Here is a 22354-nt window from a genome sequence, read left to right on the forward strand (position 1 = left end):
AGGAAGCAAGACTTCAAAGGATCACACTGTCTCTGAGTAACTTAACTGCCCTCTAAGAATAAAGCCCCCAAATACTTAGAGCTATTCACCTAGTGGCCAATAGTGGAATCAGATTATGGATGTAGAAATAGATCAAATTAGGCATAAACCAACATTAACAGAAGATGTAGGCAGAGTCATGCTGTGCATTCCAAAAGACACCCGGTCTAAACCAATCAGATCAGTGGACAATCTTTATCACTGCTTGTGTTAGGACTTCATGACCATGAAGAAGAAATTGTCTTCCTCATGCTGAAAAAGCCCTACCTAAACATTAAGAAGCCATTCGTCCTGTATCAGCATTGACATGAGAGTGGGCTGTGGGAGAGAAGGTGTGGGGAGAAGCAGAAAAGGCCAGCACTAGCAGACGACAGTACAACCCTGGGATGGAGAGACCTGAGGGGCTGTTGGCTTTGGAGGCATTTCCAGAGGAAAATGTTAGGGTGGGCAAGGGAGTTGGTGGCCAGCCCTCGCTGTTCCAGAATCTTTTGTTTGACCGTTTCTTGAGACTTCTCTTGAAAGCAAGAGTTATGTAAGTATGCTCAGAATTTCCTGATCATTATCACAGAAGTGAAGGAGAAGTCATAGCAGAGAGACTTCCTGTTAACAGGAAGGTTAACTTTGGTTTTCCAAGAACTCCAGACCCCAGCTACAACTTTAGTTTGACCCTGGAGGGTCTTGGTGATCTTGGCTGTTAAAACTGAGTGAAAATGGTAGATGATCTGGTTAGCCTTTGGCCGAACTGAACAATTGTAAGATAAATGAAAACTCAGATTTGAGGGTTTAACCCAGGGTTTATTCAAGGTTCTCCAGAGAAACAGAACCAATAGGTTATATATATATATATCAGGCAAGATGAGACAAGACATAACATATATATATATATATATATATGTTATGTTATGTTATATATATATGTTATGTTATATATATATGTTATGTTATATATATAACATTGTGTGTGTATGTATATAAAAATACAAATATATATAAAATATATAAATATATATATATAAAATAAGGAATTAGCTCATGCAGTTATGGAGGCTAAGAAGTCTCAAGATACGCAGTCAGCACTTTGGAGACCCAGGAAAGCCAGTGTGTAGTGTTCCATCTCGAATATGAAGGCCTGAGAACCATAGGAGCTGACGGTGTAGCTCCAGTCCAAAAGCCAGCAGGCTTAGGACCAAGAAGAGCCAATGTTTCAGTCCAAGTGTGAAGGCTGGAAAAGATTTGATTTCCCAGCCCAACAGTCAGGCAGGAAGTGCTCATTCTTCCTGAGCTTCTTTGTTCTATTTAGGTCTCCAGTTGATTGGATGATGCATACCCACATTGGGGAGGGCAATCTGTTCTCCTCAGTCTACCCATTCAAGCAGTAAGCTTATTCGGAAACACCCTCACAGACACACCCAGAATAATGCCTGGCCCAATGTCTGGCACCTGGGGCCTAGTCAGGTTGGCACATCAGATTAACCATTCCATTCAGCAATTGAAATGCAGTAAACTCGGGGGAAAGAGTGTGCAAAGAGCATGTGACTAGAGTCGAAAGTCCATTGTAGGAAATTTTGTTCCTGGCAGTGTGACTTAGTAGAAAATACACTTAATTCCTTCAGTCTTTGAACAGGTAAAACCAACTCTTGGAGGAAAGGAAATTGAAGAGAGAGGGCACAGGTAGAAGAAGGAAAGGAGAAGGCAGCCACAAGCAAAGAAGAAGATGGCAGGAAATAAAGAAAAGAAAGCAAAAGTTGTAGAACAATAGAAAGGCCAAAGGACTGAAAGCTACAGGTTTCTTTTAAAATGAGCACTTTGGGGGATCAAGTCATCAAATATTAATCGTAAATGCTGGGTCTTCCAGAGTTGTTGCCCTTATGGCACGTTTCCTGTCATTTATGGTGTCCCTCTGCCCTCTCCAATATGTTAGGAGGGAAAACAATTCTAAGGGTTTTTGATGATCCTTGGTTGATATTTTGTGAGCTCCCTGAGGTCTGTACCAGCACTAGAAGTGTCAGCTGAGAAAGGGGAGGGCATAACCCAAATTCACTGTATGGTCCTTAGCAGTGGCAGATACCAGGAGGGCTTCCCGGACCGCGTTCTAACTCCAAGTCTCCACATTCGAATTCTAGAGGTCCTTTTCCATTCTATCCCATGAAGCCTGTGGATGAAAAATTGGTCTCTTCCCAGATCATCCTCTTGGTAATTCTGCTTCCATCCATATTGTGTTCATTATACAACAGCTGTCTTTATTACCATCTCATTAGTATCTCTGAGGGGAGTCATTTCCATGGTGATACTAAAACTTATACCTTTAGAGATGTTACTAACACTCACCGGTTTAGAAGTGCCCCCTAAGGGCAATCGAGTGGAGGGTTATTCTCTGGCCAGCTTGGGGTCAATGTGTCATGGCAAGTCTCCCTCCTACATCCTTTATGGGTGAGTTTTATCAATAATGTTGGATTAGTGGAGATGAGCACTTAGCAACGTGAAGTCTCACAGAAAATTTTTTCCTTAACTCTAAGTAAGATTGCTGCTTGCCAGATTCATGAAGGAGCCCAGCCTGATAGTGAGGGTCTAAAAAAATAGACGTCAATAGACGTCACCTCCTTTGGGAAGCATGTCCTACCTGACTTAGTCACCAGTCACCATCACCACATGGCCGCTTAGCAATCGCTTCCTTAGGCTCCCATTGCACCCTGGGCAAATCTGAGGAACAGTGCTCTTCACGATGTATTATAAACATTGTTTTACTTACCTTCTTCCTCACTGTACTGAAAACTCCTCTCAGTCAAAAACCATGCCTAATTATCTTTGATATCTTCAATTTCTAACATGATTCCTACCCCACAGTAGAGTCAATAAATGAGTAAGTGAATGAATGTATTGCTAATAAAAACGGAGAAAAGGGATTGAATTCAAGAGAAAACTTTGTGACTGAGTCTGATGAGTGAGGATGGGAGGGAAGTAGATGGCTCTCTAGCCATCTAGAACTGGAACTGGGTGGTTGTTAGAATCATTAATAAAGTTAATGAAAGTTTGTTTTATTTTGGTGGGAGAACATAGAAGTATAGTATTTTTCTAAATATTTTTTTAACTTTTCTTTTCTTTTTTTTTTTTAAGTAAGCTCTACACCCAGTGTGGGTCTTCTTGAACTCATAATCCTGAGATCAAGAGTCATGTGTTCTACTGCCTGAGCCAGGCTCAATCATACCCAGAAGTATGGTAGTGTTTTGCACCAGTCTCAGCCTATCAATAACCAATGTGGCTGGACCAGCGCTGTGGCTCTTAACAAATGCAAGACACCCTTCAGCAACAACCATAGGAAACCTTGAAACAATAAAGGTTTATTACTTACAAGACCTGTAAATTACACAACACAGCTAGGGCCACGCAGGAAAGTTGTGGGTAAAGAGAGCATGCATGGGCCTGGTAGTCTGCTTTTATTGGGGTTGAGGGTTTCTCAGGCTCACTCTTTTTTGGTGAATTTAAGACGTAAGAGTAGAATTTAAAATACTGGAGGAGAAAAAACAAGTGGCCCAGATAGTTATCAAAATCAACCAAAACCCTTCCAGCCCTTGGGAAGGGGAGAGGAGATCTAGAACAAGCAGCTTGGTTTTAAAATATGGCATGATCCAATCATCACATCAATTTTGCTCATGTCCTATTGACCTAAACTAAGTCACACAGTCACACCTAATAGCAAGAACACCTGAGAAATATAGTCTTTTGGGATAGGGCTGAGAGTTTTTATTGTAGTTTTCCTGTCTCTGCTCCATCATTAAGTGAAGAGAACTTGTCTTTTAGTTCATAGAACCCGAGAATACAAGAAGTCCTATCCAGGCCTGATGAAGAGAAATGAGCATCACTCAGAGATTTTTAGATATCCAGCAAGATAGGACTTTTGTTATCATCCTCACGGAGGGAGTAAATGCTGTCTGTATTTGGGAAGAAAATAAACCAAAAGGGTAGACTGGCACAGAGAGGGGCAATATTTTTGTTCCTTCTTTTGGGGGTTTGTTGGTTACTACAGCTAGCCTAAACCTAAGTAATGTATTCATTTATTCATTTACTTTTTAACTGTTTGGGTCCCCTCTTGAATAGAAGCTTTAAGAGGTCAGTCTTTGTTTATTCCTTACAATGTCCCCAGTGCCTAGGACAGTCCCTGGTGCACAGGTGTTCCACAACTATCTATGAGTGAAGGAGAAGTGCAGACCGAATTATGTCCCCTGCAGTGGGCAGAAACTATGTGAAGCCACACAACATCTCACGAAACCGTGGCTGAAACTGACATCATGACTGACTCAGAGCTGCAACATTTATTTTCTCTGAACACACATAACTGTTTGTTGGCTAGCCAGTCAGTATAACACTGGGGCTAGAGGTCAGCTCGTGTTCGTGGCCATCATCCTGGAACTAACCTTCTTCTGTACCTACTATAGGCTCTGGCATCTCTGTTCTCTCATTTACAATTCCACTTCTGGTATTTGGACTTGACATTTGCATTTTGGATTATCTCTCCAACTCCTGGCTGTCCTTTTCTCCTCAAAGAGGAGGACTGAACTACACCGTCCCTCAGGTCTCATTAACCATTCAATGGCCCAGTTGCTTGCCAGAGCCTGAATGGGTACCAGACTGGAGTAGGTACAGAAGAAGGTTAGTTCCAGGATGATGGCCACGAACACCGTCAGTTCTTGGTTTCTTGACTCCATGGTGGTGAATGTTAGTGCAAGCCCACATCTGATTTGCTAAAACTATAGAGCTGGAACACCGAGGACTTGGGAAGTCATGAGAACTATCTCTAACTACTTAAAGAATTGCCAAAGCTCCAGAGTTCTAGGTCTGCTACTTATTGACTGAGAGACCTTGGATATGCCACCTGATCTTGCTGGACCTCCTTTTCCTCATTGGGAAAATGCATATGATAAAATTCCATGCGTATGTCACAAAGGAGGTGGTATAGATCTAATTACATAATGGTGGTAAATGGACTCTGAAAACTATAAATTGATAAAGAAATTTTGAGCTGTATCTATGGGTGAAAGTTATAAGAGGGAAGGTTTTGGTTCAGTATTCTGAAACACTATTGTCAGAGATAGTTGCCTAGGGTTGCAATGACTTGCCTCCTGAACTACTGGGAACCTCCATGACTAGACACAGCCATCTGCTAAGGTCCTTAAGGATATGAAGGCAGAGGAAGGGCTATCAACTGGGTCCAGGCATGGGCTCGTGGAGTCCACCGACGTCATGAAATCACAGACAAGCTCTGTTGGTGCTTGGGGTACATACGCATTTCTGGAGAAGACCCACAATTTTCTTTAGATTTGTAAAAAGGCCAATGATTCACAAAAGGTAAAGAATAAAAACATGATACTTGATATTACTTACAACTCTGTTGAGTGTACTATCCTTTCTAGACTTGAAACTGAGCACATTTTTTTTTTCTTATGTGCTATCTTCCAGTTGAGGGGAAGAGAAGAGGAAGTCAGAGTATTTTGTCCAGGACTATGTGGCTCCTTCAAGATACTGACCCACCCCATCCATTTCTGGCTTGGGACTGAGTATTTATAAATTTACCTGTATGGCCTGTTTGAATGCTGGCTCTCGATTACTATCCTCTGAATGCCATGACACCTTCCTGGTCAGTACTATCCCTGATACTATTTCTATTTCAAAAGACCTGTTCCAGTCCATGCTTAAATGATAGACTGTTGGTGGCAGAGGTGACTCGGTGTCCCTTCAGCATCTTTTCTCCACTCCTACAGAAATAGAAGATCTGGCTGACCACATGATTGCCAGCTAAAGACCACATTTCCCAGTTTCCCGTTCAGCTATAAGAGGGACTGGGTTTTCCGCAGATCTGTGAGCAGAGCGCTGAGTACAACTTCCGCCTAATAGCTTAAAAAGGAAAGGCACCTGCCTTCCCATTCCCTTTCATCTCTTCCCACTTGCTTGAAGGTCGATGTGGTGGTAGGAGCTATAGCAACTTAGCTTTGATCATTCATTGACAGCTGTTTGTTGAAGACAGAGAACAAGATACACAGAGCCTAGCTATCTGATGACCTTGTAGAGCAAACTACCCTACTAGTTCTGCACCATCTACCTCCTTAAGACTTTTATATGAGAGAAAAAGACATTGTTATCTTGTTTAAGCTCCTCTATTTGGGGATTTTTTTGTTATAGTAAGCTGTTACAGATGCGACCAGGACTTTATTTTCTTTTCTTATCCATCCAGATAGTCAAGATCAGTTTGCTTTTACTTGGCAAGGACAATATACTTCTACTATTTGTTTCAGGCCTATCAAAAACAAATTTTTTTTGAGTATAGCTGATACACAAGTTTACATTAGTTTCAGGTGTACAACATAGTGATTCGACTTCTCTCCAGGTTATGCTATGCTCACCACAGGTGTAATTACCACCTGTCACCAGACTATGCTGTGCCTTTTATTCCCATGATTTATTCATTCTATAACTCAAAGTGTTTCAGGGCTATTTAAATTGTCCAGCGAATTGCCATAATTTTGCCTCTAGGGGGCATCTGAGAAAGAGAAGGTGTAGCTTCTCTCCTTTGAGGTCTCAACTTACATATCCTTTTCTTAAAGAGGATTTTCTAGACGACCCAATCTAAAGTAAGTTCCCCTTCATTACTGTCTGGCTCAGCCCATTCACTTCCTTCACGGCACTTAGTGAAATTTGTAATTATTTGTCTGTTATCCATCTTCCACTTTAGGATACAAGCTCCATGAGGGCAGGGGTCATGTCTGTTTATTCACTGAATGCTTATCACAATATCTGACATGTAGCGGACACATAAACATCAAATGAGTGATGAATCTGGAAATAATGATAATTATTATTCCTAATATTTGGAAATTATTAAAAAATTCCTGCTTAGGCTTCACAAGCATTGTTAGCACCAGGAAATTATGTAGACTATCTAGAATATTCCAAACGGAGGTTTTCTTATCCAAGATTAAAACCCAGAAACCATAAAGAAAAGTTTATTTATCTTATTTCATGAAAATTTAGAAGTTCTGTATGCCAGCAGCCACCATAAAGTTTTATAAAAGTAAAAGAATGGGGAAAATATAAAGAAAAGTTACAATCAAGGACTGTTATCCACAATATTAAAAAACTCATATAGAACTCCATAGGAAAAGAAGCATAAATGATGTATGAGTCACAAACAACAAAATAAACACAAATGGCCAAGAAGCAAACATTTTAAATATCCAATAATAAGAAAATAGTTCAATAAATTATAATACATCCATATTATAGAACATTATGAATCCATGATTAGGAATAAGATATATTTTTTATTAAGTGAAAAAAAGCAGGAATAATATGGATATGATCCCATCTGTAAGAATACAAACATACATACCAACATATGTATATATAACATGTATAGGAAAAGTTCTGAAAGAATGAACACCAAACCATTCTGTTTTTCGGAAAATGAGTAGGATTGGTCAGGGCAGAGAGGTGTACGGTCTTTGAAGTGGGATTTTTACTTTTTACTCTACGTGCCTTTCGAATGTTGATATGTTTTGCTGTGAGCATACACGCACCTATTACTTGTGTAATTCCAAAAACTATTTTAAAAAGCAACAAAAATATATGGAAGTCACCTAACAAAATTCTTGGTATATAGCATTAATAGCAACAAGAATCAAACAGAAATGATTGGAAAATCTCCCCAAATCATACAGAAACAGATCTAGGTGACACAGGATATCACCTAGAAATGGTTTTAGATAATGTACAGTTACACAGAGATCCCCATCCCACCTACCCCTACCCCTCCCACCATATTTTGATTCCTCTTCATTTTCTTGGCCCAGTAGCTGTAATTTAACTTTAAAACTATATATATAGTATGGATGGAAGGATTGCTGTACCATGAGCTATAACGTTAGGAGAGTTTCTTTAGGTGCAAGTGGACCCCGTTCTTGGCTTTGAGGACAATCTGGTACAAGAAGACGAGAGGTCTGGTGGGGTCTGGAGCCACCTTGAAGCGGAGTAGAATCAAGGCAATGGCCACCTTTAGCTCAATCATGGCAAAATGCTGCCCGATACAGTTCCTGCAGACACCAAGGGAAAGAAAGAGATACCTGAGGAAATGGAGCTGTTGTTGACTCTTTCGTTAAGATGCTAGAATAATGAATCTACTATTCACGGTAAAGCAGCATTTTCACAGTAAATGCCGTGGAAACTTTTGAACTTCTATTATTCCCTGCAGGAACATGAACTGAGAGGCTGTAAGGTGATGCCGTCCCTAAAGAAGGTGGCACTTGAAGTTGCTTATAGAATTGTTTCTCCTGTGAGGATGTAGTGTAAGACATGGTGACTATAGTTGGTAACACTGCATTGTGCAACTGAAATTTGCTAATAAAGTAGAACTTAAATGTCCTCAGGCATACACAAAGAGAGAAAATGGTGAGGTGGAGGATGTGGTAATTAACTAGAGGGGGAAAAACCCTTTCACAATGTATGCAGATAGCGAATCACCATGATGTATGTTTTAAATATCTTACAATTGCATATGTCAACTGTACCTCAATAAATCTGAAACTAAGGGAAAAAAAAAAAGAATCATTTCTCCTGCATTGGGGGTGGGCTGCATGGCTTACGAGCAAGTTTTCATCGTAGGATAACTTTTTGAGGCATGGCTGTATAGGATGTGACAGAGAAGGACTTTGTCCTTTGCGAAACTAACTGGTCTTTTTGGGGGCTCAAATAGGTACCAATATCTACCTCATAATCTGGTGAGATGATGGGGCTCCATGGAAGAATATATAGAGCTGAGTTACCAAAGGGAGAGTGCTGTTTCCAAGTAAATATTTCTGTGCATTTTCAACAACTTCAAATTGTCCTTACCTTGGTCCAGCTGAGAATGGTAAGAAGGAGTAGGGGTGTCTCTGATCAGAATTCTCCTGGGAGAACCTCAAGGGGTCAAACACCTAAAATGACAGGGCAATCCCACCACCATCCCCAAAACACCATTAGCACATTTCTTAAGCTACTACTTAGCACTAGTCAATGGATATATACAATGAGCCACATATGTAATTTCAACATTCTGGTAGCCACATTTTTGTTATTTTATTTTATTTATTTGTCAGAGAGAGAGAGAGAGCACAAGCAGGGGCAAGCAGCAGGCAGAGGGAGAAGCAGGCTCCTCGCTGAGCAAGGGAGTCTGATGCAGGACTGGATCCCAGCACCCTGACACTTAACTGACTGAGCCACCTTGGCATCCCAGGCAGTCACATTTTTAAAACGTGAAAGTAATTTTAATAATAGAATTTATTTTGCAGAAAATATTATCATTCCAACATGTACTCAATATAAATAATTATTAAGGAAATATTTCACATTTTTGTACTATGTCCTCAAATTCCAGTGTGTATTTTACATTTCCAGCATGTCTCATTTCCAACTAGCCACATTTTAAGTGCTCAATAACCACTTGTGACGGATAGCTACCACACTGGACGGGGCAATTCTAGATCTGCAGCCCTTGTTTGGCCTCCCAATGGACTAGTATGCTACCCAGACTAAGTATGGAGAAAGCAGAAATGCTAGGGCCAGTGATATTATTTTCACTTTGGAGGTAAGAACACACCCACTTAATTTATCCAAAGAGAACGAAAACACTAATTTGAAAAGATATATGTATCCCTATGTTTATTGCAGCATTTACTTATAATAACTAAGATATGGAAGCAACCTAAGTGTCCATCAATAAATGAATGGATAAGGAAAATGTGGTGGATAAAATGGAATATTACACAGCCATAAAGATGTTGAGATCATGCCATTTGAGAAAACATGGATGGACCTAGAGGGTATTATGCTAAGTGAAATAAGTTAGACTGAAAAGGACAAATACTCTATGATTCCAATCATAAGTCAAATCTAAAAAAAACAAACAAGCAAACCAAGTGCATAAACAAACAAGAAGCAGAATTAGACCTATAAATACCGAGAACAAACTGATGGTTGTGGGGGGTTGGACAAAGTGGGTGAAGGGGAGAGGGAGATACAGGCTTCCAGTTATGGAATGAATAAGTCACAGAAGTAAAAGGCACAGCATAAGGAATATAGTCAATAATACTGTTATAGTGATGTAACAGACAGATGGTAGCTACACTTGTGGTGAGCATAGCATCAGGTATCAACTTGTCAGATCACCAAGTTGATCCTGAAACTAATGGAACATTGCGTGTCAACTATACTCAAATAAAATTAATTTTAACATTAAAAAAAAAGAATTCACCCACTTAGAAGTCTAGCCAAAGTGATCATGTGATTAATTGTTGCTGAGATATGCAGTCCACCTCCCGTTATACATAAGAGATCTTAAACCTTAGCCACTTAGGTGAAAGGAAATATCTATGGGTGTTGTGAGTGTTTAGAGTTTAAGAACATTGAATCAAGCACTATGGTTAGCTATGTGTCTTCTTTTGCCTCTCCAGATCCTCTGTCCTCCCTTTCCTGCTCTGCTCTAGGCTCCAAGAAGTGGATCCATGTAGTTAAAAGATACTGATTGGTGGACATTTGTCAACAGTTTGTTCTCTGTATTTATAGATCTAATTCTGCTTTTTGTTTGTTTATGCACTTGGTTTGTTTGTTTGTTTTTTAGATTCAGCTTATGAGTGGAATCATATAGTATTATTTGTCTTTTTCAGTCTAACTTATTTCATTTAGCATAATACCCTCTAGGTCCATCCATGTTATCTCAAATGGCATGATCTCATCCTTTTTATGGCTGTGTAATATTCCATTCTAGCCACCACATTTTCCCTATCCATTCATTTATTGATGGACACTTAGGTTGTCATTTTATTGATGGACACTGATAAAAGACATTGACTGGTGATCTGGAGGGTGGATGGAGAGAGCTTTTGGGTTATTTATTCCCTGGACCTCACCCTACCAAGCTGCCTCAGGCTGACTGCGCTACTGAAGGCCCAGGACCCTTCCCAGCACAGCAATCTCTTCCAGTCTTTGTAACCCTCTCCCCCACCAGGCCCAGAGGCAGGAAGCCCTTCAACGGTTCTGAGCTCCATGTTGCTTTTCTAAACCCTACCAAATCTTTGTAAATAGTTCCTTTACGAAACTCTCCTCAAAGAGCCCAACTTGAGTGTGCCATTGGTTTTATGCCAGAATTCTGATTGTTCCATCCAGCAGAAGAGAGCTCGAGTTGCCTGCCTGACTACATGGATAGTCTACACTCCTGCAGATGTCTGGGTGAGTGCTTGGTGGAGCTCGCTTAGTAAAAGACTGCCGTACAGATTGCAATTTGGAGCAGATTGTGTGGCATTATGTCAATCTGTTCATTCAAAGCAAACATAAAGTAGGAATAGGGGAAAGGGACAGTTTTCCTTTAGGAGAAAAGTTGAACATTTTTGGTCTTTATGTTTATTTTATTTGCTTTGTGTCATTTGCCACTTCCACATTGTGCTAACAAAGTTATTTGCACAGCATTCGTTTCTTGAAGTATTTACATGTAAGACTGTCATACCTCTGGATTTTCCCAGATGGCAGGGTTACGGTGAAGGCCCCAAATACTGAGAACCACAGCAATTCCTGTGACAAGAAAGAAATAAAAGAGATTACAGGAGACAGAGCAAGGTGTGGGCTACTGTTACAGCACTTTTCAACAAGAATTTTCTTCTTGAAGGGAGTGATCTAGCTCCTGGCAGAGTTCTGTATGCCGTAGCTGATGTCAGCGGTCAAGGACCCATTGGAAGATGAGGCTTGAGTGACACCTTAGTTTTCAAAGCAATGACTTATTTAATACCTGATTCTATCTTAAGGAGCTGTTGGTATCATGTCAGAATGATATCTGTTAATGGACAATACAGCACCCACCAGAAATAATTTGGGTCCAGAAGAACAGAACCACAATTCCATCATGCAGGTCCAATGACAAGTTTCTATTGGTTCTGTTCATAAGTGGAAGGGAGGAAATTTTGGCAAATATCCACATGGTTTGGGGATTAAAAATAGACGAGGAGAGAGATTTTGAAGATTATTTGATTACCATAAAAAATTCTGGTAAATTAATTCTGGATCTGTCAACAAAGTCACAGTGACAGGCTGTTGGTATTTGCTACAAGCTATCCTGTCAGCTTGTTTCCAAGGGCAAGAGTTAACAGAACACTGAAGCAAACAAGTGAAGTGTCTCTCACGTGACACCCTTCTGCTTCCTACTTGCCCTGCTCAGAGACCTGTGCTCTGAAGAGCACTGGGCTCCAGATGTGGGGCCTCTATGCAAGTTTTAGTTCTGCTCATCTGCACATTGGGGTCTCCAGTGGGTTTTTGGCTACACCACAAGTATTTGAAAGTGCTCTGTAAACTGAGAAGCACCATCTAAGTGTCTGTTAAGATCATATCTCAAGGGCGGGAAAATGAGATAATGTGCTTGAAAGCTCTATGTTAACTATTAAGTGCTGCATACTTACAAGAGTGATATTATGATGATGAAGCCAAAGACCCTACCTTGGGTCTTCTAGATATAGATAATGATGCTCATCTCCCATGAAGTCTCACCTCAGTCTCAAACTAAGCCCAATAAGGATTATTTTAGAAACAATGTCCTGCAAATGAAGAAACCTTGGATTGGGATTCTGGCCACCCAGGTTCTGGGCAGAGCTTCTCTACAAATGGCTACGTGCTTTTGGGAAAGTCTGGAAACCATATCTGATCAAAGAGTTACCCACTGAGTTCTTAATAGGCACCCAACCCTAAGCCAGACTTCCTTAGATTTGTTTTTTGACTCTTCTAAGAGTTGAGAAAAAAGCCAGTCTTTGTCACTGTGGTGGCCAGGATCCCCAGGTCTCTAGGAACTGCTTAAGAAAAGAATGCAAAGACCTGCAGGCAAAGAGCGTCCATCTGGGAAGGTAATGGGCTTGCTGAGCTCTCTGGAAATAGATGGGACTGGAGGCACCAGTCAGAGTGACTCCTTGATGCACATTGTGGTGTATGACATCTCACCCAGCTGGTGCCTGTGAGCACAAGGGAAGGAGGGGAGGAAACTCAGTGTCCATATCTAGTTTGTAAATATTGATGTTTTTCCTCTTTGGTGTTTATTCCTGGTAATTATCATCTCTAGGTTAAAGTTATTTTGTAATTGGTGTATGTAACAGAATGTGAGACTCTTTCTGCCTCAGGATCAACTGAGGTTCCAGGGGAAGAGGAACTAAACAAGTGCCAAATATCCTCATTATAAAGTGAACTGCTAATCTACCAGTAAAGGATTTGCTAGGGAGATTTCTGAAACCAGTTTTGCAACTCTTCACTTACCATATAAATCAAGAATGTAGAAGGAATGACTAAGGACTGAAGAGAGAGGGCTTAAGAGTTTTGAGAGGGAAAAAAAAAGATCCTTTAAAGAGAGTTGTTGGAATGCTAGAATGCTGTGGAGAATGGAGGAGGGCCCCCCAACCATGTTAGGCAAAGAGGGGCTTCTTGGGTCACTTAGATGATCTGGCATGTGCCCCCTGGAGTTTGGGGAACGGAGGACTGAGAGGAAAGTCTGTGATTCAGAACAGACAGGGAGTTGGGGGGAGAACCACAGGGACAAGCAAGTCAGGAGTGCTTGAGTGTGCCCTATGGGCCAATGAACTGGCAAGAGGGAGAGCTTCAGAACCAGCTTGAAAGGAATTCTGAGGACAAGAATTCCCTTGCCCCATGAATCACCATGGCAAAACTCCAGTGAGGGAATCTCCAAGAAACTCACAGATGTACCCATTGAGAGTGAAAGGAAGTACTGAATAACCACCAAGCTCAGAGAGCAAAATCATCATAGTACCAACCCCTTTCTCCTCCTCGCTTCCTCCTGGGACCACTTATGGAAGGGTCAGAAACAGAAGCTACTGGGTTGGGGAGGAACTGGTCAGTAAAAAGAAGCCAACCACAACCCCCTCACCCACCACTGGCTTCCAGACCCAAAGAAATGTTGAGCTGGGATGGAGGGAGAGGATCGAAGTGGATATGAATTTGCACTTTTTATTATTCCACTGGACCAGACAGTTTCATTACTGAAATGAGACTGCTCTTGTGACTTAAATGGATGGGAACTCTATGAGATTCACTCAAGATTTCACCCCAGAGATGAAAAGAACTTGCCCCATACAAGTGTGAAATATCAGAGGGAGAGGAATAAAGGGTTTTTTTTGCATCCTAGCCAGTCAGCTAGTCACAAAATGACTGCATATATTCAGTCTATTTGCTTTATTGTATTTCTGTTTGCTTTTCTGATTACTTATTTTGAATGCAGGCTCTGGCCATTTGGTAGTGTGAAATTTTCATTTTGTGCTCTTTCCTCCTCAAGCCCAGAATAAAAAGGGTAATTCTGCTTAGCCTGGCACTTTGCATATTTTAGAAACACAATGTTGTCCATCTTAGCCCTGGTGCAAGAAGAAGAGAGGAATTTTAACCCAATGCAGAAATGGCTGACAAGTCAAATGGAGGTGTTGAACAACTTGCCAGTTTTTTCAGAAATTGCTCTTTGCAATGTGGTTTTATTATCTGTCTAAAAGAATTATAAATTTTCAGCATGCTACGTACAAATTTCATTAAATGTGAGTATAAGGCCATATGATGGAATAAAAACATATTTTATTTTTTATAAAATTATTTTCATTTCTCTCATTAAAATAAATGGTAGTTAACAGATCCTTTGGACTTTGTTTTCTCACCTGGCAAAGATTTCTTTATTGTTTTCACATTTCACATAAGCCAGACAAGAATGAGAAAGGCCAATATTGGGATTGTATATATATATCCACCCTAAACAGGTTAAAATATTCAATTAATGTTGATGAATGAATAAAAAATGACTAAGCAACACTGTATTTTGTGCTATATAAATTAAACCTTTAATTTATGGTAAGAAATAACTATTATTTCCTTATAAAAAGTAGGAGCTCTACCATACCTATACAAATCCAAATTTTCCCTTACAAATGTTCTAACTGAGCTGACCTTTGCATTTGAAATATGGTGCATTCCCCTTAGTCCTGGGGCTGAGTAGCCCTTAGCATTTCTATCTCTTTGCCCCTTTGGCCAGCAAAACAATGGTAAGTGAAATATCTAGCTAGGGTGAAGAATGTGGCTTAAATCAGAGACATATGTTGGTTTTTCTTTAAGACAGCATGTCTCAGGGGCAAATCCATAACCTGGGCATTGTTGAATAACCAGATAAGCTCGAAATCTTGCAAAATGGTGTTGACATTTTCCACCTGGCTAACCCAACCTGTAAGAGGCAGCTTGGGTGTCAGATCTCCCAAGAAGTCCTCTTGAGCCCCTGTACCAGGTTAGGTGCCTGTCTTCTGAGTTTCTATAGTAGTTAGCACATCTCTTTCTCGCTACCCTTACCAGGTTATATGGCAATTATCCATACGGAGGCCTGTCTCCTGTCCCAGGGTGTGAGCTCATTGAGGGCAGGATCCACACCAAATCTTGCACATTTCTTAAGTGCCTCAGTACTTAGAATGTTCTCAATCCATAATCGCTAGACTTAACTACAGTGTATATCATATTAGTACTATGTTCAAAGTCTAAGCCAGTTCTGAGGAGTGAACAAGGAGATGGGAGGGAATGACTACAATGGGGGCTTAAATGATATGGCTGCTTGCTGGGGTCTCAGAGAGGAGACCCACTTGAGTCTTACCATTCAAACTCTCAGTGCAAGTCTAGGGATCAAGTCCCCATTTCCAGTGCACTGAGCCAGGTGAAAGAAAGAAAAGGGACATTACATACCACTGATTAAGAAAAACAATGAAGCAGATAACTTGTGGACGAGTGAACTTCTTTTGCAAAGATATAGGGATAATTTTGGTCTGTCTAGAAAAAAAAGCAGAATAGTAGCCTGCCTGTTCTGTTTCTACAGGCACATATCTTGAAGCACAATGGTCACCAAGGTACCAGAGGAGAAAATAAAGCAAAAGCCATGGAGAGGAAGCAAGATGAAATGTTTAAGAATGCAGATCTTACCAGGTGATAGAAGACCTGTCCCCCAGGATGCCCCTGATCTCCTCCCGGCATCTCTCCTGATGCTCAGGGTTCAGAGCCAGGTAGTAGAGGAGCCAGAAAATGCTCCCTGCCATGGTGTCATGCCCTGCCAACATGAATGTGTTCACCTCAGACCTTAGGTCAGTATTTGAGAAGCTGTTGCCATTTTCAGCCTGGAAGGTATAGTAGGGATATGTTTATGCAATGTCAGTTTATAGATGTCTATAGCCCCAGTCAAGATAATGGCTTTAGGGGAAAAAATTAGAGTTTCATATGAGAGTTTTAATTTTAATTCAGTTCAACAAATACATAGTAGGAGCCACACTTTGACCAGAGCATAAAGGAGAACCAACATTAAATAAGGAAAGCAGGACTTGCAAACAGTTCCTTCATTCATCCTGCCAGATTCCTGCAGATTTCCCAGCACCTCCTCCTCCTCCTTTTACCAGCTTACACTATGACCCATTTTCCTGTGCTTCCCTAAACTGCCACGTATCTTTGCAATAATCACCAAATTCTGTCCAATTAGGAAAAAATTTAGTCTTATCTGACTCCCTCTAGTGACAGAATTACAGACTTCTATCTTTACCTCAAACTGTATGGAGCCAACCCATTAATTCAAAAGTATTGTTAAATTTAGTTGATCAATTTTCCTCGTGTCTCCCCTCCTCCTCACTCATCCATTTACCCACACAATTAACTACATATATGAGCAGCCTCAGACATTTGAAAGATTTACCTGGGCAGAAAGGATAATATCCAGAAAATCCTGGTACTTCTGCTTCTGAGTGTTACCATGCTTCTTCTCATCTTTGAGGAATTTCTTTCTATCCTGGATTACCTTTTCTGGGACAGAATAACAATTCCCCATTACCAAAGTGACAGCAAAGTTAATCAAAGTAAAATTATTACAGAGCAAGAACAAAGTAAGTCAAACAGAGAAAGACATCTATCATATGACCTCACTGATATGAGGAATTCTTAATCTCAGGAAACAAACTGAGGATTGCTGGAGTAGGGGGTGGGGTGGGAAGGATGGGGTGACTGGGTGATAGACACTGGGGAGGGTATGTGCTCTGGTAAGCACTGTGAATTGTGCAAGACTGTTGAATCTCAGATCTGCACCTCTGAAACAAATAATGCAATATATGTCAAGGAAAAAAAAAGAAGAAGAAGAAGAAGGTAGCAGGAGGGGAAGAATGAAGGGGGGGGAATCAGAGGGGGAGATGAACCATGAGAGACGATGGACTCTGAAAAACAAACTGAGGGTTCTAGAGGGGAGGGGGGTGGGAGGATGGGTTAGCCTGGTGATGGATATTGAGGAGGCCACGTTCTGCATGGAGCACTGGGTGTTATGCACAAACAATGAATCATGGAACACTTCATCTAAAACTAATGATGTAATGTATGGGGATTAACATAACAATAAAAAAATTTTAAAAAAAAGGAACTAGAAAAAAATAATGATCCTTATGGCCTTTACAAGTAATAAGTAAACTTTTAATTTAAATTAAAAAAAAATTATTACAGAGCAAGCCATGGCCCATGAATAGCTTCAAATCTTACCTAATTTCCTAATCTCAGACTGGGTACATTGTATTTAAATAGATTTAATTTTTGAGGATGTTTGTTCTCCCATCAAATGACAAACTTTGATCAAAGTTCCAAAGAAACACAGTATAGCTAAAATAGACTTTATATAACTAGGGAGGCAATATAATAAAGATGGTTTCAAATGCAGGGGCAAGTGGCCAATCATTCTTTTCTTTCTTAGTCTAATATCTCATTTTCATGGAAAAGTTATCAAACGAAATGGAAGACAGGCAAAGAAACACCAACATCTGTATAACTGATGGGGTTTAAAAAAGAACCCCACAAAAATATGAAACAGAATATCTAAAACTATAATCCAAGAAAACTGTGGAAGTGAGACAAAATTTAAATGTACATATTAAGAGGCCCACCTTATCCCTGGAAAAGTTGGGACAGAATAACCAATACCAAATATACCCTAATAAAACTAGTCAACATTGAAGACAGAGAAAAGAAAATCCTCAGAGACTCCAAACAAAAAGACCAAATGACTTTTAAGGGGACGAAAATTAAGGCAGCATCATACTTCTCAAGAACAATAAAGAAATCAAAACAAGATTAGAGCATTTTCAGGGTGCCTGGGTGGCTCAGTCAGTTAAGCATCAGACTCTCGATTTCAGCTCAGGTCTTGATATCAGGGTCGTGAGTTCAAGCCCTGTGTTGGGCAAAAGATTAGAGCATTTTCAAGAAACTCAAGGAAACAAAGTAGCAGTAAAGTACTTTTATCCTACCTTTATATCCAGGAAATTTGTCATTCAAACAAGTATCAAATCTACCAAAAAACAGGTATAAACTTGCATGAACTCAGAAAATACTATGCTCATGAGCCCATCCTGAGGAATCTGGAGTGGTTGAGCTTCATCCAACTAGGAAAACTTCATTAAAGAACTGAGGTGCACATTTCATAGATGTAATTTTAGATCTCATACTAAAATAAGGATTGGCACATGGGCAGAAGGATATCGCATAAACACTAAAAGTGAAAATAATTCAACTAAAAATAGGAGGAGATGGGAGGGAGAAAGGGGAAAGTAGAATAATCACTAATTGTTGGGAGCCTGGCACGTTTGATCTTTTCTCCCTCTGGACCTGAGGCCTCTGCTGCAACCATGTTATGCCAGATCCTCAGTCAGGCCAAGAAGCATCTGAGCTTGATCTTCCTCCTCATATTTGTTGGAGTGGGATGTACTGGAGCAGCACTGTATGTCTTGCACCTGGCATTGCTTAATCCAGATGTCAGTGGGGATAGGAATAATCCAGAATCTTGGAGCAAACTGGGCTCCCATGGTTAATACAAGTTCTGCTCAGTGAATTTAGATTACAGCAAACTGAAGAAAGAAGATCCAGACTTCTAAATGAAATGTTTCAATATAAAGCTGCTCAGAATGAAGGCCTTCCAGACGCCATCCTCACAATTTTCTACTTATCCAGGAAATATGTCCCCTCTAAATGCATGAAATCATGTTGGTGTATTGTGTTGGGGTTTACACTGATTAATAAATATCTGAAGCTTGAAAAAAACAATCATTAATAATTGTATAGGTAATAAATGAAAATCAAAGGATATTATTAAAAACTGACAAACTGTCAAATAACCAGTCACAAAATACAAATACTATAGGATTCCTCATATATGTATATAAGGTACCTAGAATACCTAGTCAAATTTGTAGAGGCAGAAAGTAGAATAGTGGTTTCCAAGAGAAAGGAGTATAAAGAGGAATTATAATTTAATATGTATGGAATTTCAATTTTGCAAGGTGAAATGATTCTGGAGATGGATGGTGGTGGTGATGGCACAATAACATGAATGTAATTAATAGCACTAAGCTGTATACTTTAAAAAGATTAAGATGGCAAATGTTATCTATATTTACTACAGTTAAAATGACAAGCCAGGTAGCAAAAGTTTAAATAAGGGAAAGGGGAGTTAAGGATTTATGGAAGGACTAAACACTATGGTAGCCAGAGAAAAAATATAAACCTTCTTAAATATCAAAAGATATATTTTAAAAGAGCAAAGAAGACATACCACATAGAGAAAGGAACACAGTGTACTGAATTGAATAATGTCCCCCCCAAATTCATGTTCACCCAGAACCAGTGAGTAGTTATTTGTTAGGGAAGCCTTTAGGAAACTAATAAACACAGTAACTATAATACAATACACATAGTAAAGCATAATAATGTGCAGGGTTGAGTCCAAACGTATCAGTCATTTCAACAAATAAGAATGGGAATGACTTGTTTACTAAAATAAAAACATTTTCAAATGGACTCATAAAGCAAAACTGAACTATGTGCTGCATGTAAGAAAAACGCATAAAACAAAGCAATTCAAAATGTCTATAAATAAAGGGATGGACAAGGATGTACGAGACAAATGAAAATAATAAGAAAATTGGGGTTGCAATCCTGATATCAAACAAAGTAGAATTTGAACAAAAACTCATTAAAAGGGCGCCTGGATGGCTCAGTTGGTTAAGCGACTGCCTTCGGCTCAGGTCATGATTCTGGAGTCCCTGGATCGAGTCCCGCATTGGGCTCCCTGCTCGGCAGGGAGTCTGCTTCTCCCTCTGACCCTCCCCCCTCTCATGTACTCCCTCTCTCTCATTCTCTCTCTCTCAAATAAAAATAAATAAAATCTTAAAAAAAAACTAATTAAAAGCCAGTTTTTATTTTTTATTTATTTATTTATTTTTAAATATTTTATTTATTTATTTGTCAGAGAGAGAGAGAGAGCACAGGCAGGCAGAACGGCAGGCAGAGGGAGAAGCAGGCTCCCCGCTGAGCAAGGAGCCCGATGCAGGACTGGATCCCAGGACCCTGTGACCATGACCTGAGCTGAAGGCAGATGCTTAACTGACTGAGCCACCTAGGCATTCCAAGAAGGTCAGTTTTTAATGTTAAAAGTCAGGATATCACAGGGCACTTGGCTGGCTGGGTTGGTGGAACATGTGACTCTTGATCTCAGGGTTATAAGTTCGAGCCCCACGTTGAGTGTAGAGATTACTTAAAAATAAAATCTTAAAGTCATGATACCACAAGATATAATACTTATGAGCATATACACACACCAAATAACACAGCAGTACCTATTTAAAGCAGAAAACTATAGGAAATGCAAGGAAAGATAGGCAGGATCATACTAATAATAGGAGTCTTCAACATACTACTCCCAGTACAGGACAGGTCAAATGGACAAAAATAAGATATAGAAGATCCAAACAAAATAATAAGGCAGAACATATGGGGGAAACTATCAGACACCATACCTAATAATAGAGGATTTATCTTCTTCATAAGAGTGCATGGAAAATTTATAAAAAGTGATCACATATTAGACCAAAGAAAACATTAGTAAGTTCTGTAAAATGGAAATACTACAAACAATGCTTTCTAATTGCAATACAACAAAATTAGAAATTTTTAAAAATAAAAAAATAAGAAAGCTTTTCACCCAGAAATTTATAAACCTTCTATTAAACACCTTTTGAGTGAAAGGGATATACAAACAGAAATTAAAGCATTTCTGAAAAAATAATGATAATAAAAACATTACTAATCAAAATACATAGGATATATTTAATCAATGAACAAAAAAAAATTCATAACCTTAAAAACACATAGCAATAAGAAATATAAAAATCCATCCTAAAATTCATATGGAATCTCAAGGGACTACAAAGACTCAAAACCATCTTGAAAAAGAACAAAACTGAAGGACTCACACTTCTTCCTAACTTCAAAATTTACTACAAAGCTATGGTAATCAAAAACAGGGTGGTAACAGCATAAAGACAGACATATACCATGTATGAATGGCATACAGAGCGCAGAAATAAACTCTCACATATATGGTCAAAGAATTTTTGACAAGGATACTAAGACCATTCAAGGGGGGAAGGGACAGTCTTTTCAACAAATTGTTGCTGGGAAAACTGGACATCTACATGCAAAAGAGTGAAATTAGACCTTACCTATACCGTATTTGAAAATTAACTCAAAATAGGTCAAGGACCTAATTGTAAGACCTAGAACAATAAAATTCTTGAAAGAAAAATAGGATTAAAAGCCACTGGATTTAGTAAGGATTTCTTGCACTGACACCCAGGTAACACAAGAAAGGCGCAGGTAACACAAGAAAAGGTAGACCAATAAGACTTCATAAAAATTTAAAAACAGTATCCATAGAGTAAAAAGGCAACCCACAGAATGAGAGAAAATATTTGCAAATCATCTATCTGATAAGGGATTCAGATCCAGAATATATAGAGAACTCCTAAAACACAGTACCAGAAAACAACCTGATTCAAAAATGGGTAAAGATCTTAAGTGGACGTTTTTCTAAAGACGATATATGAATGGACAATTAGCACATGAAAAGAAAAGATGTTCAACATCACTGATCGTTAGGGAAATGCAAATCAAAACTATAATGAGATACCACCTCAGACTTATTAGGATTGCTACTATCAAAAACCCCAGAAAAAACCCTCAGACTTATTAGGATTGCTACTATCAAAAACCCCAGATTCCAGGGTCCTGGGATCTAGTCCTGCATCGGGCTAGTCCTGCATCGGCTATTGGTAAGAATCTGGAGAAATCAGAACCCCTTGTGCACTATGGGTAGGAATGCAAAATGCTACAGCTGCTGTGGAAAACAATATGGCAGCTCCTCAAATAATAAAAAAAATAGAAT

General features: G+C 39.6%; 1 protein-coding gene and 1 pseudogene across 1 annotated transcript in view; one reads left to right on the forward strand and one right to left on the reverse strand.

Annotated features, from left to right (window-relative positions):
* Nucleotides 1-7842: 7842 nt before the first annotated feature.
* The window catches only part of LOC118019452 (cytochrome P450 4X1), a 41352-nt gene continuing 26840 nt past the window's right edge, over nt 7843-22354 (reverse strand). The window contains 6 exon segments of the mRNA XM_035018633.1: nt 7843-8120; nt 8917-8999; nt 11564-11628; nt 12916-13049; nt 16042-16232; nt 16799-16905. Coding sequence (XP_034874524.1) covers nt 7952-8120; nt 8917-8999; nt 11564-11628; nt 12916-13049; nt 16042-16232; nt 16799-16905 — 749 coding nt within the window. The 3' untranslated portion in view covers nt 7843-7951.
* Nucleotides 18709-19007, forward strand: LOC118019451 (annotated as a pseudogene).

This window comes from Mirounga leonina, unplaced genomic scaffold (assembly GCF_011800145.1).
Source record: "Mirounga leonina isolate KUSES-001 unplaced genomic scaffold, KU_Mleo_1.0 Mir_173, whole genome shotgun sequence".
Taxonomy (NCBI): domain Eukaryota; kingdom Metazoa; phylum Chordata; class Mammalia; order Carnivora; family Phocidae; genus Mirounga; species Mirounga leonina.